Source organism: Papio anubis, chromosome 11, assembly GCF_008728515.1.
Source record: "Papio anubis isolate 15944 chromosome 11, Panubis1.0, whole genome shotgun sequence".
NCBI classification, from domain to species: domain Eukaryota; kingdom Metazoa; phylum Chordata; class Mammalia; order Primates; family Cercopithecidae; genus Papio; species Papio anubis.
The window spans coordinates 102859284-102885411 of NC_044986.1; the positions used below are offsets into that span (position 1 = coordinate 102859284).

Consider the following 26128-nt stretch of genomic DNA (forward strand, 5'->3'; position numbering starts at 1 on the left):
ATTAACCGCTTATCAGATGTATGGCTTGCAAATGTTTTCTTCCATTCCTTAGGTTGCCTTTTCATGTTGTTGTTTTTTTGCTGTAAGGAAGCTTTATAGTTTGAAATAATCCTACTTATTCATTTTTGTTTTCATTGCTTGTGACCTGGTATCATATTCAAAAAATCATTGCCAAGGGCCAACGTGAAAAAGCTTTTTCCCCTATGTTTTCTTCTCAGAATTTTATGGTTTCAGGACTTATGTTTAGGCCTTTAATCCATTTTGAGTTAATTTTTGTGTACTGTGTAATATAGGGGTCTAATTTCATCCTTTTGCATGTAGATATCCTGTTTCTTCAACATCATTTATTAAAGAGACTATCCTTTCCCCCATTGTGTATTCTTGTCACTCTTGTCAAAAATTAGTTGGCCATATATGCATGAGCTTATTTCTGAGCTCTCTAATCTGTTCCATTGGTCTAAGTGTCTATTTTCATGTCAGTACAATCACATTTTGATTACTATAGCTGTGTAACATAGTTTCAAATCAGGAAGTGAGCGGCCTCTAGCTTTGTTCTTTTTTCTCAAAAGTGCTTTGGCTATTTGGGGTCTTTTATGGTTCCATAAAATTTTAGGATTATTTTTCCTACTTCTGTGAAAACTGCCATTGCAATTTTGGTAGCAATTGCATTTAATCTGTAGATTACTTTGCGTAGTATAGACATCTTGACAATATTACTTATTGTAATTCATGAATACAAGATATCATTTTATTTATTTGTATCTACTTTAACTTCTTTCTTCAGCGCTTTATAGTTTTCAAGATACAGATCTTTTACCTTGTTGGTTAAATTTATACCTAAGTACTTTATTTTTTGATGCTGTTATAAGTGGAATTTTTAAAAAATTTCTTTTTGGATAGCTCATTGTTGGTATATAGAAACACAATTGCTTTTTGTATGTTTATTTTGTATCCTGTAACTTTACTGAATTCATTTATTAGCTCTGATGGTTTTTTGATAGAGTAATTGACTTTTGCTTTTATCTTGTTTCCTTCTACTTTTTAATGTTTTATTTGCTGTCTTTTTACTAGATTTCAGAAAGGAAGCCTAGATCATTGATTTTTCAGACTTCTTTTCTTTGAATATATGCCTTTAACACTACATATTTTCTTCTAAGTGTTGTTTGAGCTGCCTCCCACAAGTTGTGACATATAATATATTTATTGTTACACAAACAAAATATTTTCTAAATTCATTTTGATTTCTTCTTTGGTCCATGGGTAATTTAGAAGTAATATGGGCTGGGCACAGTGGCTCATGCCTGTAATCCCAGCACTTTGAGAGACCAAGGCAGAAGGATTGCTTGAGCTCAGGAGTTTGAGACCAGCCTGGGCAACAAAATGAAACCCATCTCTACAAAAAATAAAACAATTAGCTGGGTGTCATGGCATGCACCTGTGGTCCCAGCTACATGGGAGGCTGAGGCAGGAAGATTGCTTGAACCCACGATGAGATCAAGGCTGCAGTAAGCCCTGTTCATGCCACTGCACTCTAGCCTGGGTGACAGAGTGAGACCTTTTCTCAAGAAAAAAAGGAAGTAATATGTTTTATTTCCAGTAAGTTGAAGATTCGCTAGTTATATTTCCAGTTTAATTCTCTTGTGCTCAGAGCACTTACTCTGTATAATTTTAATCTGTTAAAATGTCTTCATGTTTGTTTTATGACTCAACTTATGGCCAAGTTTTTAAAATGTTTTTATTCTTGAAAAGAATGAAAAATGTTATCATTGATGGGTGCAGAGTTCTAAATATTTCAATGAGGTCAACCTGTTAATTTTGTTGTTTCTAATTTTTACATAATTATTAATTTTTTGTCATTACATCCAAGTATTAAGATAGAAGTATTAAATTTTCTACCATGATTATAGATGTATCTATTTCTTAATTTAATCTGTCCACTTTTGCTTTACATAGTTTACATCTTAGTTGTTGAGTACCCACAATTTAGATTCTGATCTCATCCTGTGAAGTTATTAGTAATATTTATCATTATGAAATGTTTTTATCTTTAGTAGTGCTCCTTACCTTAATGTCTGCTTAACTATTCAGTTAAGAGTACATGGTGTATTTTTTTCCAACTTTTTTTCTTTCAGCCTATCTTATTTCTATATTTGAATGTGTTTCTTGTAATCAGCATATAATTGAATTTTTAACCTAATCTGTCAGCTTTATTTTATTTAATTGGCATACTTTATTTACTTTTGGTGAAAATACTATGGTTGGGTTTGTATTTACTACTTAACAAGTTGTTTTCTATTTGACTGACCTGTTTTATATTTCTCCTTTTCTCCTTTTTGCCTTGTTTTGAACCAATCAACCTTTTTTATTCCATATTTTCTTTTATTAATTTGTTATTCATTTTCTTTTTTTGAAATTCTTCTTTGTAAAATTTTCTTAGCTTATTGCAGTGTTTTAGAAATTACTATTGATACCACTCTCCCAAGTATTCTAGAACCTTAGACTATTTTTACTCCATTTAATTTTCTCCTACATTTTAATTTTAATTCTCTATTTTTTTAACTCCATGAAAGGTTGCTATTGTTGTTTGGCAAACTCAGTATTTATTTATATTTACTCACACATTTACTCTTTGTTGAGCTTTTCATTATTTTCTGCTTATTATGTTTTCATCTGAGATCATTTTCGTGCTGCCTGAATAGCTCTCTTTCGTTTTTTGTTTCTTCATTTTTAGTACAGGTTTGCTGGCAAATAATTCTCTCAGCTTTTCTTTAGAGGAAAATGTCATTATTTTACCTTCATTATTGAAGAAAGTTTTTGCCAAGTATTGAGTTCTATCTTGGCAGTTATTTTTTCAGCCCATTAATAATGTCAGTAGGCCGGGCGTGGTGGCTTATGCTTGTAATCCCAGCACTTTGGGAGGCTGAGGCGGGAAGATCATGAGGTCAGGAGTTCGAGACCACCCTGGCCAACACAGTGAAACCCTGTCTCTACTAAAAACACAAAACTTAGCTGAGTGTGGTGGCAGACACCTGTAGTCCCAGCTACTCGGGAGCCTGAGGCAGGAGAATCACTTGAATCTGGGAGGCAGAGGTTGCAGTGAGCCGAGATCGTGCCACTGTGCTCCAGCCTGGGCAACAGAACTAGATACCATCATGAAATGAGTAAATAAATTTTAAAAAATTTAAAAAATAATGTCAGTACATTGGCCTTCATTGTCACTGTTGAGAAGTCAGCTGTCAAGTCTTGTTGCTTTTTTTTTTTTTTCGTGTCTGGGTACTTTAAATTTTTTCCCTTGATCTTTGGTTATCATTAGTTTTATTATGATGTCTCTAGGTATAGTTCCTTCTATTTATCTGGTCTAGCTCTTGAATCTATGGGTCAATGTCATTTCTGAATTTTGGAACATTCTTAGCTATTATCTTTCCATGTATTATTTCTGCTTCATTCTTATCTACTCTGATCCTCCTGCTTCCTTCTTTAAAAAAAACCCTTGTGATTACACTGGGCCCACTAAATAATCTAGAATAATTACTCTATCTCAAGATTTGTAACTTATCACATCTGCAAAGTTCTTTTTACTATGTCAGGTAGCATACTCAAAATTTCCAGGAATTAGAAAGTAGATATTTTCATGGGGGGCAATGTTCACTCTACTACAGTCAACCTTCTGGCCCCCAAACGATCATGCCTATCCTGCATGCAAAATGCATTCACCACATCCCAATATCCCCCAAAGTCTCAACCCATTACAGCATCAACTCAAGTCCAAAATTTCGTCTAGGTGTTATCAACCTCAAAAGTGTCAGTTTGCATCATCTAAATTAGGTATGGTGAGACTGGTTATAATTCATCCTGGGACAAAATTTCTCTCCATATGTAGACTTGTGAAATTATAGATTATTTGCTCCCAAATACAATAGTGGGAAAGGCACTGTATTGACATAAATGTCAATAATAGCTATAGACATTCTTGTTTGAAAGGGGAGAAAGTGGAAGGGGAAAATTGAGTCGCTAGTCCAAACAATTTTGAAATTGTTTCAGCATAATGCCATTAGGGTTCAAGGCCTGGGCTAATTCTCTGTGACTCAAGGTCCCACCTACTGGGCCCAAAGCACTACTACTGAGTCAAATATCCTCTTTCATGAAAGGTAGCACATGTTGGCCACGTGCAGTGGCTCACGCCTGTAATCCCAGCACTTTGGGAGGCCGAGGCAGGCGGATCATGAGGTCAGGAGATCAAGACCATCCTGGCTAACACAGTGAAACCCCACCTCTACTAAAAAGAATACAGAAAATTAGCTGGGCATGGTGGCGGGCGCCTGTAGTCCCAGCTACTTGGGAGGCTGAGGCAGGAGAATGGCATGAACCCGGAAGGGGGAGCTTGCAGTGAGCCGAGATCGTGCCCCTGCACTGCAGCCTGGGTGACAGAGCAAGACTCTGTCTCAAAAAAAAAAAAAAAAAAGAAAGAAAGGTAGCACATGTTTGACCCTGAGTAATTTTATCTATCTGTTTCCTGCCTGTAGAATTTTGGGAATCCAGTAACCTTCTTTCATGTATTTCCATTCTCTGTCCTTTTCAGTGCAGTCTGGCAGTGTTGTTGCTGATACAACATTTTCAAAATCTTATGGGTCTCCCATGGGAAGTCACTTCATTAGACAGGAGGCTCCTTCTCAGATCTTTCCTAGATAATCTCATCTCTATTTTGCACTCTACTGAGATGGCTGAAGGGATGTCACACATCTAATCTCTTCAAAGAGTCTTTTGTGTGAGTAAATGCTGTGATTTTTGTTCCTTGCTGGACTCTAGCTAAAGGTTGTCCAGCCATTCTCTTGCTTTCTGAACAGAGTATGTCTTCCTGACAGCAGATCTCCTAATTTTAGCATCATTTGTGATCAAGATAGGCTAAGAATTTCCCAAATAGCTAATATACGTGTGATGTTTCAACACAGTGTAGTTCTTATCTTTGATGTGTGATTTCTCCAATCCTAAGTCAACAGAAGCTCTTTCAAGCTGATTACTGTGTTCTTTTGACATAACCTTTGATGACTTTGTTGAGTTCTGGTAGAATAAAATGTCCCAGGTTCATTCTGTGCATTTATTGCTTTAGATCTAGAAACAGTCGTTTCTGAAAGATGCCCTGAATTATTTTAGTGAGAAATGCTTTTTGAAATCACAGTCTAGGCAGCAGGAGTGATCATTGCCATTACTTCTCTGCCTTTTCCGAGCTGAAAAACATGTAAGTTTTGTGTGTGTGTGGTTTTTGTTTTTTTGTCAGACAGGGTCTCACTCTGTCACCCAGGCTGAAGTGCAGTGGTGCAATCACAGCTCACTGCTGCCTTGACCTCCCAGGATCAGGTGAACCTCCTACCTCAGCCTTCTGAATTGCTGGGACTACAGGCATGTACCACCATGACTGGTTTTTTTTTTTATTGTTTGTAGAGGTGGGGTTTCGCCATTTTGCCCAGGCAACACGTAGTTTTAAAAATGAAAGAGGTAGTATGTTCATGCTCATATTTTTAAACTTTTATTTGGTAATATTTTACAATTTTAATGTAGTTTCCTACCTCATTAACATAATGCTTATTTACTTTCTCCTATGATTTACATACATTTTAAGTTTCATTTTTTAAATTTCAGCTTTCATGTCCTTAAGAATGAGATGTTTACAAGGCACACACTGTTTCGTCAGTTTGCAGTGCTTGCTGACACATCCTTCAATTATATTGTAAGTGCATGTAATGTTTAGATGCTATTTGTCTCTTTGAATATACCTGTCTGTTTCTTTCTGTTCTCGTTTAAGGTTTATCGAGCCCCTATCATTACAGGCTGTAGAGATAGTACAAGGCAGTCACTGCTAGATGCTGAGGGTGTAAGACACCAAGTGCCTGAACCCAAAGAGTTCAGTCCAGTGTGAGAGATAGATGTGTAAACAAATTGCTACAGCACAATATGGTTGAGCTACAATAGGGGCAAGTATAAATTTCAGAGGAGGGGACACTCATTCTGCCTGGAGCATATCTGTCAGTCTGCCCTTGTGGCCACAGATGTAATGTTGGGAAATATCAAAGCTCAGAGTCTAAGCTTCCAGTGACATCCAAAGGGAAAAAAGATAGGAAAATCCGTTCCTAGTGCCAAGCCATTCAGTTTCACATTAGAGGTCATGTAATAGATAAAGCCCAATTCTGTATTATGCTATTATTTTACTATTTGACTTACTGTTTTCATTTGGGGGCTCTAAATGTTAAGGTAAATGATGCCCAGTATAGAAATATATCCAGAAAATTTTAATTAGTAAGTAAACCAAAATGAGACAAACTTTGTTGAGAACCTGCTATGATGCTAAGTGGTCTGAGAACAAGTCGGGTTTGTGGGGAAGGGCCTAAGAAACATAAAATATATAAATATATGCTTTTTTTTTTTTGCTTCGAGAGGCATACAATCTAAAATCATCTTCTTTCTGAAATTTTTTTCAACATTTGTCACTTTAAGACCATTTTCCAAATTTAAGTTGCCACAGGAGATCAAATAACTTAAGTACACTTGCAAGATAATATTAAATGAATTCCTGTTTATAACTAAGTTTATATAGTAACATTGCTGAGGATTTTAATACTTGATTTATTTGAAATGTTCCCAAACTGATCTACATAGATAAGAATATATATAGTATCGTTTTCTCCCTCTTGGTTTTTCCTCTTCTCACCTGCAGGTTACAATTTTAGTTGGAGTAATTCTCATTTTAGAAATTTAATCAGTTAAGCAAATAAAACATTGGAGGGTCCAGGAGAATATGGTGTCACTCAAAATCAGGCTTTTTTAAGATTGTTAGCTGGTAACATTTTCTAGTCCAAATTTGAATTATCTAGGCTTTATGAAACAGACTTCTAAATCTCAAAATTATACCAATTCAAGCACATGAGTAGATCCAGTATTTTTCCTGAGAACAATCTTGGCCCTGCCCTCAAGTGGCCATGCAATTCACCTTCCCATGGAGGCGGATGGAGCTCCATCTGGTCTAGAATCCATCCATGTGCCACTGTTTTCCTGGATTCAAAGTTTATGAATCTTCATGTATATATCCATACAGTATGTTGACACATGAGATACTCATCAGAGTGTATACAGATTTTCAAATACTTAAGAAAAACTGATGGGGAAGGAGAGAGAAAGAGTAAGCAAGTGAATGTGTGAGTTTTAGATCCACTAACACTGTCCCTTGGTTCCCTCTCTCTAATCATTCATCCACCCTACGAACATTTGTTGAGTACACATACATACTAAGCATCAAGCTACATGCTAAGTGTAACACAGTGAACAAGACAAAAATGGCTCTTAGATTCACAGACTGTAAATTCCATGAGGTGACAGACTGGTCCATCTTATAAACTATTTTACCTGCAGAGCTTAGATAGTGCCTGACCTACAGTGTGGAAAAGATAGGCATTAATAGGGATATATCGGAATTTAAATTACAAATTTGGATAAATGCTGTGAAAGAAAAAGTTTGGTATGATCTTACTATTGGGGTATATTTTACATATGGTTAAATGCACAAATATTAAGTGTACCATTTGAAGAGTTTTGCTTTGTAACCATCATGTAAGTCAAGGCATTGAACATTTCCATCATCCCTTCAAGCTCCCTGTCCCTTTGCAGACAATACATCGCCCCCATCACCACACCAAATAAGCATTGTTTCGATTTCTATCACTACAGGTTAGTTTTGCCTTTTCTTAAATTTATGTAGATGGACGCATACAGTTTATACTCTCTTATGTCTGGCCCATTTTACACAGCACAGTGCTTTTAAGATTCACCTGTGTTATTGCATGTATCCATGGCAGTTGTTCCTTCTTAAGTTCCTTTGTAATGCTGAGTAGCATTCTATTGCATGAATAAACCACAATTTGTTTATCCATTTTGCCTTGTTGGAGAAATGGGCTCTTTCCAGTTAGGACTGTTATGAGAAAAAAAAAAAAAATCTGCTATAAACATTTGCTTACAAATCACTTGTGAAAGTATGTTTTAATATATCTCAGGCAGGAGTGGAATAGTGAAGACACAGGAAGTGTGTGTGTTTAACTGCATAAGAAACCACAAAGACACATGCATGCACATGCTCGTTGCTGCACCATTCACAGTAGCAAAGACATGGAATCAACCTAAATGCCTATCAAAGGTAGACTGGACAAAGAAAATGTGGTACATATACACCATGGAATACGACGCAGCCATAAAAAAAGAACAAGATCATGTCCTTTGCAGCAACATGAATGGAGCTGGAGGCCATTATCCTAAGTGAACTAACACAGAAGCAGAAAACCAAATACCACATGTTCTCACTTATAAGTGAGAGCTAAACATTGAGTACACATGGACACAAAGAAAAGAACAACAGACATGGGGACCTACTTGAGGGTGGAGCTGGGAGGAGAGTGAGGATTGAAAAACTACCTGTCGGATACTGTGCTTACTACCTGGGTGATGAAGTAATCTGAACACCAAACCCCCATGACATGCAATTTACCTGTGTAACAAACCTGCACATGTACCCCCTAAACCTAAAATAAAAGTTGTTTTTCTGTTTTGTTTTGTTTTGTTTTGAGACGGAGTCTTGCTCTGTCACCCAGGCTGGAGTACAATGGCGCGATCTCAGCTCACTGCAACCTCCGCCTCCTGGGTTTAAGCCATTTTCCTGCCTCAGCCTCCTGAGTAGCTGGGATTACAGGCATGTGCCACCAAGCCTGGCTAATTTTTGTATTTTTAACAGAGATGGGTTTCACCATGTTGGCCAGGCTGATCTCGAACTCCTGACCTCAGGGATCCAACTGCCTTGGCCTCCCAAAGTGCTAGGATTACAGGTGTGAGCTACCACACCCGGCCAAAGATTTTTACAAAAAATAAACAACAAAATTGCCAGTACTCCAAAGTGACTGCGTCGTTTTACCCTCACACCAGCAATCTTTGAGAGTTCCACTTGCTCCACATCCCCACCAACTTGATATTGTTAGGTTTTTTTGTTTGTTTTTTGTTTGTTTTGTTTTGTTTTGAGACAGAGTCTCACTCTGTCGCCAGGCTGGAGTGCAGTGGCATAATCTTGGCTCACTGCAACCTCCGCCTCCTGGGTTCAAGCAATTCTCTGCCTCAGCCTCCTGAGTAGCTGGGATTACAGGCACTCGCCACCATGCCAGGCTAATTTTTGTATTTTTAGTGGAGACGGGTTTCACCATGTTGACCAGGCTGGTCTTGAACCCCTGACCTCGTGATCCGCCCGCCTTGGCCTCCCTAAGTGCTGCAATTACAGGCGTGAGCCACAGTGCCCGGCCAATATTGTTAGTTTTTAAATTTTAAACATTTTAAAATGTTATCTCATTGTAATTTTAATTTGCATTTCCCTAATTAATGACGTTGAGCATCTTTTCACGTGTTGATTGATCTTTCTTAGGTCTTCTTTTTGAAGGATCTACTTAAGACCTTTTAAAAACTTGTGGCTAAATGCACATAACAGAAAATTTGTCATTTCAGCCATTTTTAAATGTACAGTTCAGTAGTGTCACAAACATCCAAATTGTTCAACCAAATTCCAGAACTCTTTTCCATCTTGCAAAAGTGAGACTCCACTCTCATTTAAAAAATAACTGCCCATTCCTCTATTCCTGCACTTTTGTCAATTTTTAACTGTTATTGAGTTGTAGCATTTTGTTAAATATTCTGAATACAAGTCCTTTGTCAGATATATGTATTACAAACATTTTTTCCTCAGTCTATAATTTTTCCTTCTATTTTCTGAATGGTGTCCTTTGAAGGTCAGATATTTTTATTTTAATGAAGACAACTTAGTTATTTTTTCTGTGGCAGATTGTATTCTCTGTGTCTGTGATGATATCTCACATTCTGTATGTATTTCTTATAATATTGATCTTGTCTTTTTTTGTTGAATTTCACCAGTTCCGTTTTTCTAGATGAATTGACTGTCTGTGTATGAGTCTATTTCTAACCACACTATTCTTTTCCATTGGTTTATTTGTCAGTCCTTTTGCCAATATCACACTGTCTTAATTAACATAGCTTTCTAGCTAGTAAATCTTGAAATTGGGTAATGTAAATCCTTTTATTTATTTATTTTTTTCAGCTTTTTTTTTCTTTTTTTTTTGAGACAGAATTTTGCTCTTGTTGCCCAGGCTGGAATGCAATGGCGCCATCTCAGCTCACCGCAACCTCCACCTCCCGGATTCAAGCAATTCACCTGCCTCAGCCTCCCAAGTAGCTGGGAGGCATGCACCACCATGCCCAGCTAATTTTGTATTTTTAGTAGAGATGGTGTTTCACCATGTTGGCCAGGATGGTCTTGATCTCTTGACCTCGTGATCCACCTGGCTTAGCCTCCAAAGTGCTGGGATTACAGGCATGAGCCACCATGCCCAGCCTTATTTAGCTTTTTTTTAGCCTTGACTTGAAACTCGTTACTTAACTTATATTTGAAGTTCAGAGGTACATGTGCAGGTTTGTTATATGTCATGGGGGTTTGTTGTACAGATTACTTCTTCAGCCAGGTGTTAAGTCCGGAACCCATTAGTAGTTTTTCCTGATCCTGTTCCTCCTCCCATCCTCCACCCTCTGGTAGGCCTCAGTGTCTGTTGTTTCCCTCTGTATGTCCATGTGTTCTCATCATGTAGCTTTCATCATTTATAAGAGAGAACATGCAGTATTTGGTTTTCTGTTCCTGCATTATTTTGCTAAGGATAATGGCCTCCAGCTCTATCCATGTTCCTGCAGAGGACAAGATCTCATTCTTTGACATGGCTGCATAGTATTCCATGGTGTGTGTGTACCACATTTTCATTATCCAGTCTATCATTGATGGGCATTTAAGTTGATTCCATGTCTTTGCTGTTGTGAATAGTGCTGCAATGAACTTATGCATGCATGTGTCTTTATGATAGAACAATTTATATTCCTTTGTGTATATACCCAGTAATGGGATTGCTGGGTCAAATGGTAGTTCTGTTTTTAGGTCTTTGAGGAATTGCCACACTGTTTTTCACCATGGTGGAACTAATTTACATTTCCACCAACCACGTATAAGTGTTCCTTTATAATAACATGACTGGATTTTAGTTTTTAAAATCTCACCTTCATTTATTTACAATTAATAGGCAAACTGAAACTATATGCATTTATCAACATAGGTGACATGTGTGATATATTCCTGGCATCCTGCTCTTTTTGTTTGTTTGTTTCCTGGCTCATGTAATATGAACCACATTTTACTTGTTTTTATTTCCTGTATTGTAATGGTAAACTTTAAGGTAAAATCAAGTACCCACTACATTTCTGAAATTATCAAAACCAAAAACCAAGTAAATTTTGAGTCTTAAAACACTCTTCAAGACAAGAAGGTATATGTGTTTTTGTTCTCTGAGCTTTGTCTCAGCCCTAATTTCATCATATATTCCCCTCTTCCTTCTAGTCTTCGTTAATTTACTCTTTGTAGAGAACCACATCATTATTATGTTATTCTTTTTGTCACACGAAAGTATTTTTGGTTAATTACTTTCCACTTTCAACTCTCCAACTACCTGAATAGCAATTATTTATACTTACATTTATATGTTTATGTTTAACCCCACCGGCTACTTTTTAAAAATCATGACTTCCACAGGTCTTGAGTTCTCAGTTTTGATTTATTTCTTATAAACTGGACCATGAATTTGAGTCTTTTCCTTTTGTTCTGGAGGAAATATTCTATCCACTTTGCAATGTCTTGACCTGACTAAGGCCAGTTTAATTTTTTGTTGCTAATTAGCCTGTCTTCCCCATTTTGGGAATTCGTATGTTGTATTTTTTAACCTTGAAATTTAAAAAGATGTCATCAGGATATAAGTAAACATTATTTTATTAATTTCTCTTGAATAAAATGGGCCTCTCTGATAGTCCTTTTCTTCAACTCGGACATATTTCTTATGTACACTTTTCTTTTTCTTTTAAAGACAGAGTCTTCCTCTGTCACCCAGACTGGAGTGCAGTGACATGATCATAGCTCACTGTAACCTCAAACCTCTGAGCTCAAGTGGTTGTCTTGTCTCAGCCTCCTGAGTAGCTGGGACTACAGGTGTGCACCACCACACTTGGCTGATTTTTTTGTATTTTGTAGAGACAAAGTCTCACTATGTTGCTCAGGCTGGTATTGAACTCCTGGCCTCAAGTGATCCTCCCACCTCAGCCTCCCAAAGTACTAGGATTACAGGTATGAGACACCATGTCCATTATGTACACTTTTAATGACTGCTGTTGTGGGATCTGGGATCTGTTTTTGTTTCTTTTTCAGAAACACTATTGTGGGTCAGATACCTATTTTTCTGTCCTTCATAGTTAATCACATTCTCTTTCATGTCATGTTATCCTTTTTGTTCTTTTCCTTGACATTTTTTGGAAACTTTTCTGGTTTGCACCTTCTTTCAAAGTTTTCTGAAGAGGTTTCAGGTATGCTGGGATATTGATTCTCCTTAGTCCTCCAAGTGGCAGGGTTTAGGGCATTGCTAGAGTAGCCTGAAGCTCTGATCCAATAGTCTAAGCCCATGAGCAACTTTGTCGATTTATCCCAGTGTTCTGTGTGAATAATGTGCTTTTATGTATACTATGGCAAACTAAACGCCAGGGAACATTGCTTTACATTCTCGTTCTATTCTCTCCATTTCACCTCTACTCTTTGCTATCTCAAATATTTATTTTAATTATTGCACAGTTAGTAATTTTCTCATGTTTTACGCTAATATCTTTGTCCTAGCCTGTTTCTCAGCCTATTCTTTTATCCGGGAGTATAGTTCCTTCTTAATCTCTTAATTTGGTGTCAGGTCTAAGTAGAGAAGAGTTTATTTTGTCTCGAGTCTAAATTTTGTTGTTTCATGTTTTTTTGGATGCATGTTTTTCAAACTGTTAAATAACCCATGAATAAGAAACGGATGAATGAAAATACATATGCATAATTTAAAGAATGATAATAACATGAATGCTCGTGTTCCCGAGACCAAGGCCATAACTAGATTATTACCGTGCCCCAGAAGCCCACCAATTGCATTCCTCTTCATTCCCTCTTGGAGGGAACTATTGCTCTAATTTTTTTTAAATTTTCTTCATAGTTTTATCACTTGTGCATGTATTTCTAAGCAGTATGTTGTTGAGTGTTGCCGGTTTTTAAGCTTTCTAGAAATAAAAAATAAATAAATGAAAAATGCGTACATTGTTCTGTGATTTTGCTCCATTTTCTCAACATTATACTTCTAAGATACATTCATGCTGATGCTAGTGGTTGTGATTCACCCATTGCGAATATTCTAATACACGAATATACCACAACTTATTTGCCCATTCTGCTGCCCATCAACACTTACGTTGGTTCTCACTTTTTACTATTATGAGTATTATTGCTCTCAACATTCTTCTAGTTTCACCTGATACACAGATACAGGAGCTCTTCCAGGTTTTATACTCGTAACAGAATTGCTGGTCATAGAGTACTGATAAGTTCACTTGCTATGGGTAAGCTGCTGTGATTGCAACAACAAAAACTACACTGACTTAAATAGAATGAAGGCTACTTCATTCATGTTACAGTGAAGAAGCAAGCAGCTCCAGGCATTACGATGCCCCATGAGGAGCAATACTCCATAAAGTGATACTCAGGTTCCTTCAGTCTTACTGCTCTGACATCTCCTAAGATATTTTACTCACCCACATAAATAAAGGTGGTCAACTTCATGTCCATGGGTTCTAGACTTTCTCCAGAAAGAGAAAGTCCAGGGCAAGAATATTTATCCTTAAGGATATGACCCAGAAATGGCACATATCACTTCTACTCATGTCCCACAGGTCTGATCCTAGACCTAGAACTGCATCCAATTGCAAGATAGACTGAGAAAGGCGGTCTCTGTCTATGCAGCCAAATACCTCACTAAAACTTGGAGGTTATATTACCAAAAAAAAAAAAAAAAAGGAAGGAGGAGAATAAGGCCAGGCATGGTGGCTCACATGTGTAATAACAGCACAGAGGCTGAGGCGGGAGGGAGGATCACTTGAGCCCAAGAGTTTGAGACCAGCCTGGGCAACAAAGTGAGACCCTGTCTCTACAAAAAATAGAAAAAAAATTAGCTGGGCATAGTGGCACGTGCCTGAGGCTGAGGGAGGCTGAGCTGGGAGGATAGCTTGAGCCTGGGAGGTCAAGCCCACAGTGAGCCATGATTGTGCCTTTGTACTCCAGCCTGGTCAATAGAGCAAGACCCTGTCTCCAAAAAAAATAAAAGAAGGAGGTTAGATATTGAAGGACAACAAATAACCTCTGTCACAGAAGCTAATGCCAGATAGTTTTCCAAAGTAATATTACTCTGACACTCTAACCAGGAACAGATGAGAGTTTCTAGTGCTCCACATGGTGTTCAGCACTGATATTGCCGGACTTCATCATTTTTGCCAACCTGTTATTGTATAATGCTTACTCATGGTTTTGGAGTTTATGCGTATGTATGTGTGTTTATATTTTTTTTTTTTTGGCTTTTCCTGATTACTAATGAAAGTGATCATCTTTTTATATATTTATTGGCCATTCAAGTTTCCTCTTTTAAGTACTGCAGGTTTCAACCTTTTGATTCTATTGGTTTATTTCATATTTATTTTTTCATATTCTTTGTATAACTTGGATACCAATCCTTTACCAGTTATATGTATTGCAAATGTCTTCTTTCAGTTTGTGGATAAAGTTTTTAATCTTTTTCTGGCATTTTTTAAATAAATAAATGTTCTCAATATTAATGTTATTCTGACTTAATCTTTTCCTTTTTGTCTTTTCATTTTTCTCTGCCTTTAAAAAGAGTTCATCTAACATTTAATCACAAATATATTTTTCTCTATGGTCTTTAAACTTTTGGCTTGTTTTGCTTTTCATATTTACAGATTTAATCCATTTAAAATTGATATTAGTGTATAGAGAGGTTTACGTCTGGTTTCATTTTCTTTTATTATAAATAACCATCTGAAGTAGCCATTTAGTAAAAAGTCTGTCTTCTCCCTTTATATATAATTCCACCTGTCATTATTAAGGGCTCATATATATGAGTCTATTCTGACTCTATCTGTTTCACTGTTTTTTTTTTTTCCTGCACCAGTATAACACTGACTTAATATCTAAATCTTATCTGATAAGGCTAACGCTTCTGCCCTGTTTTGCAAGAGTGCCTCAGCTTTATTGGATCTTTGCATTTCCATGTAAATTTTAGAATCAGATTGTCAATATTCACAGAAAAAAAAACAAAAGAAACAAAACAAAACAAATTTTATTGGTATTTCAGTTAGAATTATGTTAAATCTACAGTTCAATTTAGGCACAATTGTCATCTTTATCATTGAGTCTTCTAATCTGTAAATATGTTATATATTTTATTTAGGTATTATTTCAATAGAGTTTTATAACTCTATAGAAGTCTTGAAAGTACCTTTTTTTAGATGTAATCTTAGGTACCTTGTATTTTTATGCTATTATATTTAGATGATTTGCATATTACTTTAAGTAGTTTGTAGTCAGTTTTTGCTTTATGTAATTTTAGTCTGTATTATTAGATACTTACTATTTTATAATCGTATCTTCCTGGTAAATTGAACATTTTACCATTATGTAATGACAAACTTTATCTCTACAAATGCTTTTTGCCTTAAAGTCTGTTTTGGCTTTATATTACTAGAGCTACCTGCACTTTTGGTAGGTTATTATTTTCTTGGCATATCTTTCAGCCTTTTGTATGCTTCTGCTTTGGATATGACTCTTTTATACAGCATACAGCTAGTTTTAAACTTTGTTCTTAATCTAGTTGGACAATCTTTGTCTTTTAACTGGGGCATTTAGTCCATTTAATTTTGTTGTAGTCACAAATACATTTGGCTTTAATTATACCTTGTTATTTTATGTTTTATATTTGTCTCTATTTTGTATGTGTTTTTCTCCTTCTTTACATTTTTGAATTGGTTATTTTTTTTCTCATTTTTTTTTTTATAATTTCTAAACTCTTGTTTCTATCAAGAAAGGTTAAATTACCTCTATGTGTTTACAGTGGTGAACAATAAAAGTCCTTTGGGCAATTAAATTTCAACTACCACTCTCTGTCAGTATATAATGCTGTTGTCATCTATTTTAACTCTACCTTGTCTTCTTAATCTTCATAGCACATTATTATTATTGGTGCATTTGATTAATATTTGTTTAGCTTTACTTACGTATTTACCACTTTATTTGCAATACCTTCTTACATCTCAGACCCTCCATCTGAGATCACTTTCCTTCTACATGAAGTACATGCATTAGAAGTTTCTCTTTTTTTTGAGACGGAGTCTCGCTCTGTCACCCAGACTGGAGTGCAGTGGCTCAATCTTGGCTCACAGCAACCTCTGCCTCCCGGGTTCAAGCAATTTTCCTGCCTCAGCCTCCCGAGTAGCTGGGACTAGAGGTGCCTGCCACCACTCCTGGCTAATTTTTGTATTCTTAATAGAGACAGGGTTTCACCATGTTGGCTAGGATGGTCTCAAACTCCTGACCTCAGGTGATCTGCCCGCCTGGGCCTCCCAAAGTGCTGGGATTACAGGCATAAGCCACCGTGCCTGGCCTAGAATTTTCTTTAGTGGGGATCTGCTGGAGGCCAACACTTTCAGTTATCACTTGACAGAAAATGTCTTTGGTTTTGCCCCAGTTATTGAAAGATATTTTCTCTAGGTGTAAAATTCTAGATTTATGATACTTTCTCTTTGCACATTGAACATACCATTCCACTGTCTTCTAGATTCCACTGTGGTATGGTTTGGCTGTATCTCCACCCAAATCTCATCTTTTTTTTGTTTGTTTGTTTTTTGAGATGGAGTTCCACTCTTGTCGCCCAGGCTGGAGTGCAATGGCACGATCTCGGCTCACTGCAACCTCTGCCTCCCGGGTTCAAGTGATTCTCCTACCTCACATCCTGAGTAGCTGGGATTACAGGCACTTGCCACTATGCCCAGCTAATTTTTGTGTTTTTAGTAGAGATGGGGTTTCACCATGTTGGCCAGGATGGTCTGAATCTCTTGACTTCGTGAATCGCCTGCCTCAGACTCCCAAAGTGCTGGGATTGCACGCGTTAGCCACCGCGCCCGGCCCCAAATCTCTTCTTGACTTTCCGTGTGTTATGGGAGGGACCCAGCGGGAGGTAATTCAGTCATGGGGCGGGTCTTTCCCGTGCTGTTCTCGTGATAGTGAATAAGTCTCACAAGATCTGAAGGTTATATAAAGGGGATTTCCCTGCACGAGCGCGCCTCTCTGCCTGCCACCTTCCACATAAGATGTGACTTGCTCCTCCTTGCCTTCCACCATGATTGTGAGACTTTCGCAGCCACGTGGAACTGTAAGTCCAATTAAACCTCTTTCTTTTGTAAAGTCTCCAGTATGTCTTTATCAGCAACATGAGAACAGACTAATACACATTGTTAGCATTGGAATGTTGCTATCTCTTTAACTGTGACTTTCTTAACATTAATCTGTCTCTCGTCTTTAGCTGCTTTTAAGGTCTCTTTCTTCAGTGTTCTGCATTTTTACTATGATGTGTCTAGTTGTTAATTTCTTTTTGTTTATTCTGTTTGAAATTTATCAGGATTCTTGAAAGTTGAGGTCAGTTTGTTTCATCAGTTCTGGAAAGTGTTCAGTTCTTAACTCTATATTTTGCCGTACTCCTATTCTTTTCTGTCTTCTACTCTGACCAAATGAGGTTTTACCTTTTCCCTCTATCCTTCATATTGCTATTGCTTAGCCTTTATATTTGACATCACTTTGTCTCTCTGAGTTGCATCCTTGATAATATGTTTCATTCTCTCTTGCACTTTATTATTATTTTCACAGATGTATAATTTTTCTGCTAAAATTGGCCTCTTGATTTTCATTTCAATTATTATATTTATAATTTTTCTAAAAAATAGAAATAAATTTTGTTTGCTTTTTTAAATATGCAAACAAATTATTCATCATCAAGCTTCTATGTTTTATTTCTTGAAACATATTAAACATACTTATTTTATATTCTATGACTGAGAATTTCTATATTTGAAGTTTTAGAGACTCTGGTTCTACTATCTTGTTTATGCTAGCAACTACTCATGATGTATATACAGATTTTTGACAATGAACTGCTCACTTTCCTTGGAACCTTATTTATAAAAATTCTCTGAGGACTCGGCTGAAGAGGAATTTTTCCATAAAAGGTTTAAATGTGCTTCTTTCCATTGCCATGAACACCATTATTCTGGAATTAGTTAAATTAACTTTTTTAGCATTTACTTTTCAGACCACCTTGTGAATTCAGCTGGTAAATGGCATGGGCTAGTAATGGTTAGGAATTCACAGGAGGGTGTTTTTTGTTTGTTTGTTTTGGTTTTTTGTGGGTTGTTTTGTTTTGTTTTGTTTTGAGACGGAGTCTCGCTCTGTCGCCCTGGCTGGAGTGCAGTGGTGTAATCTCCGCTCACTGCAAGCTCCACCTCACGGGTTCACACCATTCATCTGCCTCAGCCTCCAGAGTAGCAGGGACTACAAGTACCCTCTACCACAGCGGGCTAATTTTTTGTATTTTTAGTAGAGATGGGGTTTCACTGTGTTAGCCAGGATGATCTCGATCTCCTGACCTCGTGATCCGCCTGCCTTGGCCTCCCAAAGTGCTGGGATTACAGGCGTGAGCCACTGCGCCCAGCAAAGGAGGATTTTTTTTTAATGGTATTCAACTAGTTGCCAACCTTAGAAGCAGGCATTTTCCTTGCAAACTGCTTGGGGGAGCCTCACTTGAGATAGTATTTTACCTTTACTCTGGTTATAGCATTACAGTCCCACACGTACAGTGGGGTGGGAGTGTCTTGTTAAATTCCACACCTTAGGTGGACCGTGAGTTGTATCCTGTCCTCCCAAGTCATAGGAACCTTTGACAACTCATGCACATATTCAGGAAGTTTGGCAAATGCCCTCCAAGTGAATGAGAGCTCCAGGGTGGAAGTCCTGGGTTTCCATCTTCTCTTGGTCTAGGACCTGAGTATTCCTACTTGCCTGCTTGCTTTATTTATTTATTTATTTTTGAGACAAGGTCTTACTCTTTCACCCAGGCTAGAGTGCAGTGGTACAATCACTGCTCACTGCAGCCTCGACCTCCTGGGTTCAAGTCATTCTCCCGCCTCAGCTCCCCTAGCCCCCTCAAGTAACTGGGACTACAGGCATATGCCACCACACCTGGCTAACTTTTGTAGTTTTTGTAGAGACGAAGTTTTGCCATGTTACCCAGGCTGGTCTCAAACTCCTAGATTCAAGCGATCCTCCCACCTCGACCTCCCAAAATGCTGGGATTACAGGTATGAGCCACCATGCCTGGACCCTGCGTTTTTCATCAGCTTACAGCAACACTGAAAAATATAAGAAATGAAAGTCTTATTTGGATTTAAGTTCTATGTCTGTGTTTTATTCACAGGTAATCTTTCCATACCACATTCAAAAGTCCTTTGCATTTCATTTCAGCCTATTCATTTCCAGAGTCATCTGTCTACATTTCCTTGAATCCATATATTCTTATACTCCATTGTCCCAGCCAAAAGCCTTAAGGAGATTTTCATCTAGATCTCATAATACATCATTTCTAGAAGTATGTGCTTCCTTTAATTTCAGGAAACTTTTCTTTAACTTGGGAATCAGGACACCATTGCTGTAGCTTCTAGTAACTAGGAGGTGGTGGGGACGCCCTTGTGGCTTCCAAACAGTTGCAAGTAGTAAGTCTCAATTGTAGGGACAACCAAAAGGAAGTCGAGTCAGAAGAGATACTAAGGAAAGTAGTTTTCTTAAATTTTCTTTCAAAGTGGGCTGAAGAAGAAAGAGACTCTATCCCATTGGAATAAAGAAAAGGATTTCCCCAGCCATATTTGAGCAAATAAGTGACAAGCATAGTTTCCATATCTTGGTCAACTAAAGGCTGGAGAACATTAACGTCCATTTGATTGACTATTATTTCCTCCTGATAACACAGTACATATCTTTTGTGTCTTTCAGAAAGTAAAACCCTTATTAGTGCAATCTAGAACAACCATAACAGGTACATCCTCTTCAAGTCATTGTACATCTTCAGTAAGTAGCTTATTTCTCTCTCTTAAATATTTACTGAGTTAATATTATTCAACTTAAGTAATGAAAGTTTTTGATTCACTTACAGGTAGACAGTAAGCATGTGGATGTAGTCAGTGATCAGGCGTCCCTTCAACTTTCACCAAAAGGTAAGAATCTTTTTGTTGGAAATGAGGTTCACACCAGAACGGCTACTTAGTCTAGATTAACTTTGCTTTTCTTTTGTACCCTGAGGTATTTGGTATTCTGGGCAAATGCATGACTTTTTTCAGCCAATTTATAAAATTATTGCACAGATAAACTGAATAAAAGAATACTAATATATACTTCTGACTACTGATCACTGCTAATTGAAAATCAATCTATGCAAGGCCCAATGGCCCTTGCCTGTAATCCTAGCACTTTTGGAGGCTGAGGGAGGATCACTTGAAACCAGGAGTTTGAGATCAGCCTAGGCAACATATAAGACTACCTCTACAAAAAAAAAAAAAAAAATACAAAAATTAGCCAGGCATAGTGGCATGCACCTATAGTCCCAGCTACTCAGGAGGCTGAGAATTTGCTTGAGCCCAGGAGGTCAAGGTTGCAGTGAGCCAAGATCATGCCACTGTACTCCAGCCTGGGTGACAGAGTGAGACCCTGTCTTTAAATTAAAAAAAAAAAAAAAGTTAGTTTTACTTCAAAACCAGAAACCGCCTTAGTTGGAATCTCATATTTTTTTTTAAATTAAACTGCCAACAAACCTGAAGCTCCTGTTAAATTCCTATTTTTTTCCAACTTAATAATTACAAGAAGAGTAGACTGGGCCTGGTGGCTCACACCTGTAATCCCAGCACTTTGGGATGCTTGAGTCCAGGAGCTTTAGACCAGCCTGGGCAACCTGGCTGTCTCACCCTCCTGAGTAGTTGGGACAACAGGTGCGTACCACCATGCCCAGCTGATTTTTGTTTGCTTGGTTGATTGGTTGGCTTTTTTAGAGATGAGGTTTTGTCATGTTGCCCAGGCTGAAATTATTTCTAAAGCATCTTAATGTACTCACATTTTATGTAAACATATGGATTAATGAGTTTAGTTGGCTTGAAATTTTTTTTAACTTTAGATTCCAGGGGTACATGTGCAGATTTGCTGTGTAGATGTATTGCATGATGCTGAGGTTTGGGCTTTGATGGAATTCATCACCCAATTGGTGAACTAGTAATTAGTTGTATGGGATAGGAAGTTTTTCCACCCTTGCCTCCCTCCCTCCCTCCTTTTGGAGACCCCGGTGTCTGTTATTCCCATCTTTATGTCCCTGTATACTCAATGTTTAGCTCTTATAAGTGAGAACATGTGGTGTTTGGTTTTCTACTTCTGTATTAATTCACTTATGGCCTGCAATTTTAGTTAGGAAGTTTAATTAACCATAGAATTCCATTCCCTAAAAATTCAATTGAGGATTTTGCATTGAAAACTGACTTTCCCTAGCCAAGAAAACCATTTTGCAAAGGTCCCCTTGAAGTGACACAAATAAATTTTGATGGCCACATGACACATAAGGCAGCCCCACTGAAACAAACACTGTCACTCCCTTTTCTAAGCCCTGAAAATGCAAAATGTAGAGTTACTGCCGCTCTGTCTACTGAAAATCCTCCTAAAATCTGTTAGCTCATTTTTTTGCCTTACTAATAAAATTGAATATAAATGTTTTATGATCCATAATTTTACAGTGTGCTATAAGGCTCATCATTCTGAATATTAATCAGCATTATAGAGGAGGCATAAGATAAAATGCTCACACCAGAAGCCTGTGGACATAACCATGAAATTTCCTCCTATTCAATCTCAGATACAGCTTTGACATGTAATGTTCTTCCCTCTAAAGATAGTTTTGGGAAATAATCCAGTTAACAAAAATTTCTTATTAATTGGTTCCAGTTAATCCAAAATTTACTAGAAATAAATTTCCTATTTTTACTGAATAAAAACAACTAAATGAATGTTAAGAGGAAAGCTGAATTACTGATTTTCTAATTTGGGGAGTAAATGAATCTTCTCTTTAGAAAGCATGATCTTTAGTGGTAATGCCTTGCAGATGGCTTTCAAGCTGGACATTTAAAGGACCAAAATAGCTTTGCGCAGTGGCAATATTGCAGCCAATAAGGTTTATCTGAGGTGTGATTATTGCTAATAAAAGGGCCAAATTAGCCTAGATTATTGCTAATCTTCACCAAACAAGTTATTCCAAGCTCCCAAAGTACTTTACAAGGTTGAGTACCCTCTTCAGACTCCCAGGAAATAGTTTAATACATTATTAATGCTTTCAAGCACTAATTCAAAAATATCTATTAAACAGGTATTAGGTATTGATATGGTTTGGATTTGTGTCTTTGCCCAAATCTCATGTCGAATTGGAGAAGGGGCCTGGTGGGAGGTGATTGGATTATGGGGGCTGATTTCCCCCATGCTGTTTTCATGATAGTAAGTTCTCATGAGATCTGATGGTTTAACAGTGTGTGGCACTTCGCTGTCTCTCTCTGTCTCTCCTGTTCCTCCATTGTAAGATATGTTTACTTCCCCTTCTGCCATGATTGTAAGTTTCCTGAGGCCTCCTAGCCATGCTTCCTGTTAAGCCTGTGAAACTGAGTTAATTAAACCTCTTTTCTCCATGAGTTAGCCAGTCTTGGGTAGTTCTTTATAGCGGTGTGAGAATGGACTAATACAGGTACCTAAAATATAAGGGGTTACTATAACCTGTTTGGTAACAGATCCCAAACTGAACACTTTAAAGTTAAAATGCATTCCATTTTTAAATATGTAAATAGGATAGGAATATTTAAAATATCCTATGGAACATTATCCTTTCTGTTACAGAATCCTCAGTGTTGGCATCAAAGGTTGAGCTTCTTAGGCTATACTTTCACACCACAAAACACTTTGTGAAATTACATGTAACTAGCGTTCAGTGGATATACGTAATATTCTAAATGCCTTTCACATTTTTACAATCCTCACAAAAACCCTATGAGGTAGGTACTCTTGCTTTCCCCCATTTTACAGGTAAGACCATTGAATACAGAGAGGTTTGTAAACTGGTAGGTTTATATTGCAAATAAGTGGAGCAGCTGGATTCAAATCCAGTGTAGGCTAAGGGTACGTGCTAATCCCCACTCAATTATTTTCACCTGCCCCAAGATTCATGCATGACAACACGGAAAATATCCCATTTGCAACAAAACACAGTGGGGAATATCCATGGTGTAACAGAGAGAACCTGGGCTTTGGAGGCTGACAGACTGCTACCAAACTTAGGTGACTACTTACTCACTGGTGCCTTCATCTTAGTGCTCCCTGTTGTGTAAAACAGACATGGCAACCCCACCTCTTAGGTTTGTTATGAGGATGAAGTGAGATCATATATGTGACATGCCTAGCTGATTCCTCTCTCTGCCTGTCCTCTTGAGCTGTTCATAGTATAATCCCAAGCTAAAGCCTTGCAAATCTATATTTTAATCCCCCCATGAAAGTAATGATGCCCTAAACAGTAGGCTAATAAATTAAAACAGCTAATCTCTACTGCTTTTTTTTTTTCCTCTTGAGATGGGGTATTGCTCTGTCATCCAGGCTGGAGTGCAGTGGTCCAGTCATAGCTCACTGCAGTCGCAAATTCCTGGACCCAGGTGATGCTTCTGCCTCAGCCTTCTGAGTAGTAGCTGGAACTACAGGCACACACCACCACATCAAGCTAATTTCTTTATTTTTTGTAGAGACAGGGTCTCACTATGTTGCCCAGACTGGTCTCAAACTCCTGGGCTCAAGCTATCCTGCTGCCATACGTACCCTTTCAAAGTGCTGGCCATTACAGGCATGAGCCACTGTGCCCAGCCTCCTCTGCTTCTGCAGTAGCTGATTTTCCGCCAGGCATAAGTAAAAAATAAAATCTAGCAATAGTATCAAAACATACAGTATATATTTTGAAAAGAGTAAAGTAAAATATAAAATTTAATTTAAAACAATGTCATATCAGGTGATATGTCCTTCCTAGACCGGTTGAAAATGACTTTTTGTTACTTTTGCAAGTTCTAAAAGTTCTAAACAGAACGAGAAAGTCGAGTGGTACATGCAACATAGAAAGTTTAAGAGACAAATAAATCCTTGTTACTCTAAGGGGATTAAAAGAATGAGATACAATACTATCTGCAACATTTCAAAGCAGTTTTTATGCAGTAGTAATTATCCAAGAGAGCACAGGTAACATTATTAATTTGTTTGCTACTTACTCGTGATAAAATTTGGGATCTGAGCTGCCTATTGTGTACTGTGCACTGCCACAGATTTTATGTACTCAAGAAGACCTTTCTCACAGTCCAGTAATTAGGTGCTATTGACATTGTAATCTTTGGAAATGTTCTTAATGAGCCCAAGAGACACGAATCTTATAGATAAAACCTCAAAGTAACAGTGACTCTTTAAGTGGCTTGTCAGGAAGAGAAAGCTCAAACATCAATATCTGAAACACAGGAGAAACCCAAATTTAAACCTAGATTACATTGTGTTGTTAATTCTCTGAGACTTCTAGGGAAGAAACATCCAGGGGGCGATCTGAAAAGGGTTTTAAAAGACAGAACAATCGTAATATATTAGATATAATTTAAAATCTTCCTTTTCACCCTTTGAAGCTTTGGACCCAAGATGTATTTTCAATAAGTATATTTTGCACTGATTTATAAAAATAAATATTGTTTGAAAGTGAAGTTCAGTTGCCCCTGTTGTTTTAAATACAAAAACAAGTTTTAAAATCATGTAAGAAGTTGGAAGTTAGATAAGAAATAAAAAGAAGTTTCAGGCATAAGTGTTAGCATTGGTTTATATATTGTTTCTAGACTGTCAGCTATAATTGATATAATTTGTTAAGGTTTTCAGATTCATATTCAAGTGCATAGTTTTTAATATTACAATGTATATCCAAACAGTATATTTCACATAGAATTGATGGCCATAAAAATGTTAGGAAGAGTTAATCAATGAATTGTGAGTTAAGGACCAGGACTAACCTGATTTACTAAATATAATGTATTACGGGGTCTGTAAATGTTAATGTCACTGCCATCAACTTTTCCATTACTTCCCTTATTGCCATCAGTTACCTATTATTCAAATTTTATATTTCTAGGTTGTGCATGTCATCTTTGTCTTTGAGACTTGAGCTAATTCTCAACCACCTTAGGAATTTCCCTTGCTTTTTATACATTTAGAGATATTTTCTATTAATACTTGAGGCATATACTTTAGCATACTAGATGATAAATTAAAACCTGGGGCTGGGCGTGGTGGCTCACACCGTAATCCCAATACTTTGGGAGGCCAAGGCAGGTGGATCTGTTGTGCTCAGGAGTTTGAGAACAACCTGAGGGACATGGGGAAGCCCCGTCTCTACAAAAAAAAAAAAAAAAAAGCGCCTGGTGTAGTGATGTGCACCCGTAGTCCCAGCTACTAGGGAAGCCGAGGTGGGAAGATCACCTGAGCCCAGGGAGGTGGAGGCTGCAGTGAGCCGTGATGGTGCCACTGCACTTCAGCCTGGGCAACAAAGACCCTGTCTGAAAACAAACAAATAAATAAAAACCTGGAAGATCAGCAGCCTGTCTCTCAAGTTTTCCTTCCAAATACAGTGAATTCCCAATGGTATAGAAATTGGTTAGGATGACCAACTGCATTAGAGAAGTGAAGACAAAAAAAAAAAGAGGCTCTCTCTCTAACTCAGGCTCTGTCCATAGGTCAGATTGGGATTGAAAAATGTTAGAAATGAAAAGGGAAGGCAACCCATATGCTTTGAAAATACAGTGTTAATCTTTGAAATAAGTAGGCAGGTAATTACTTTGAATTTGCAAGATCATAAAAATTTAGTAGAAAAAAGGTTAGACTAATACATATTAAAATATCCTTTATTAATTTGATGGGCTGTCTTATTTCAGTCTAGTGATGTTTTTAAGCATACATAGA

General features: G+C 37.4%; 1 protein-coding gene and 1 pseudogene across 1 annotated transcript in view; both read left to right on the top strand.

Annotated features, from left to right (window-relative positions):
- The window catches only part of C11H10orf67 (chromosome 11 C10orf67 homolog), a 140447-nt gene that overhangs the window by 98143 nt on the left and 16176 nt on the right, over positions 1–26128 (top strand). The window contains exons 14-16 of the mRNA XM_017962595.2: positions 5638–5725; positions 20081–20155; positions 20241–20301. Coding sequence (XP_017818084.1) covers positions 5638–5725; positions 20081–20155; positions 20241–20301 — 224 coding nt within the window. The remainder of the gene's footprint in view (positions 1–5637; positions 5726–20080; positions 20156–20240; positions 20302–26128) is intronic.
- LOC116269643 lies at positions 22259–22448 on the top strand (annotated as a pseudogene).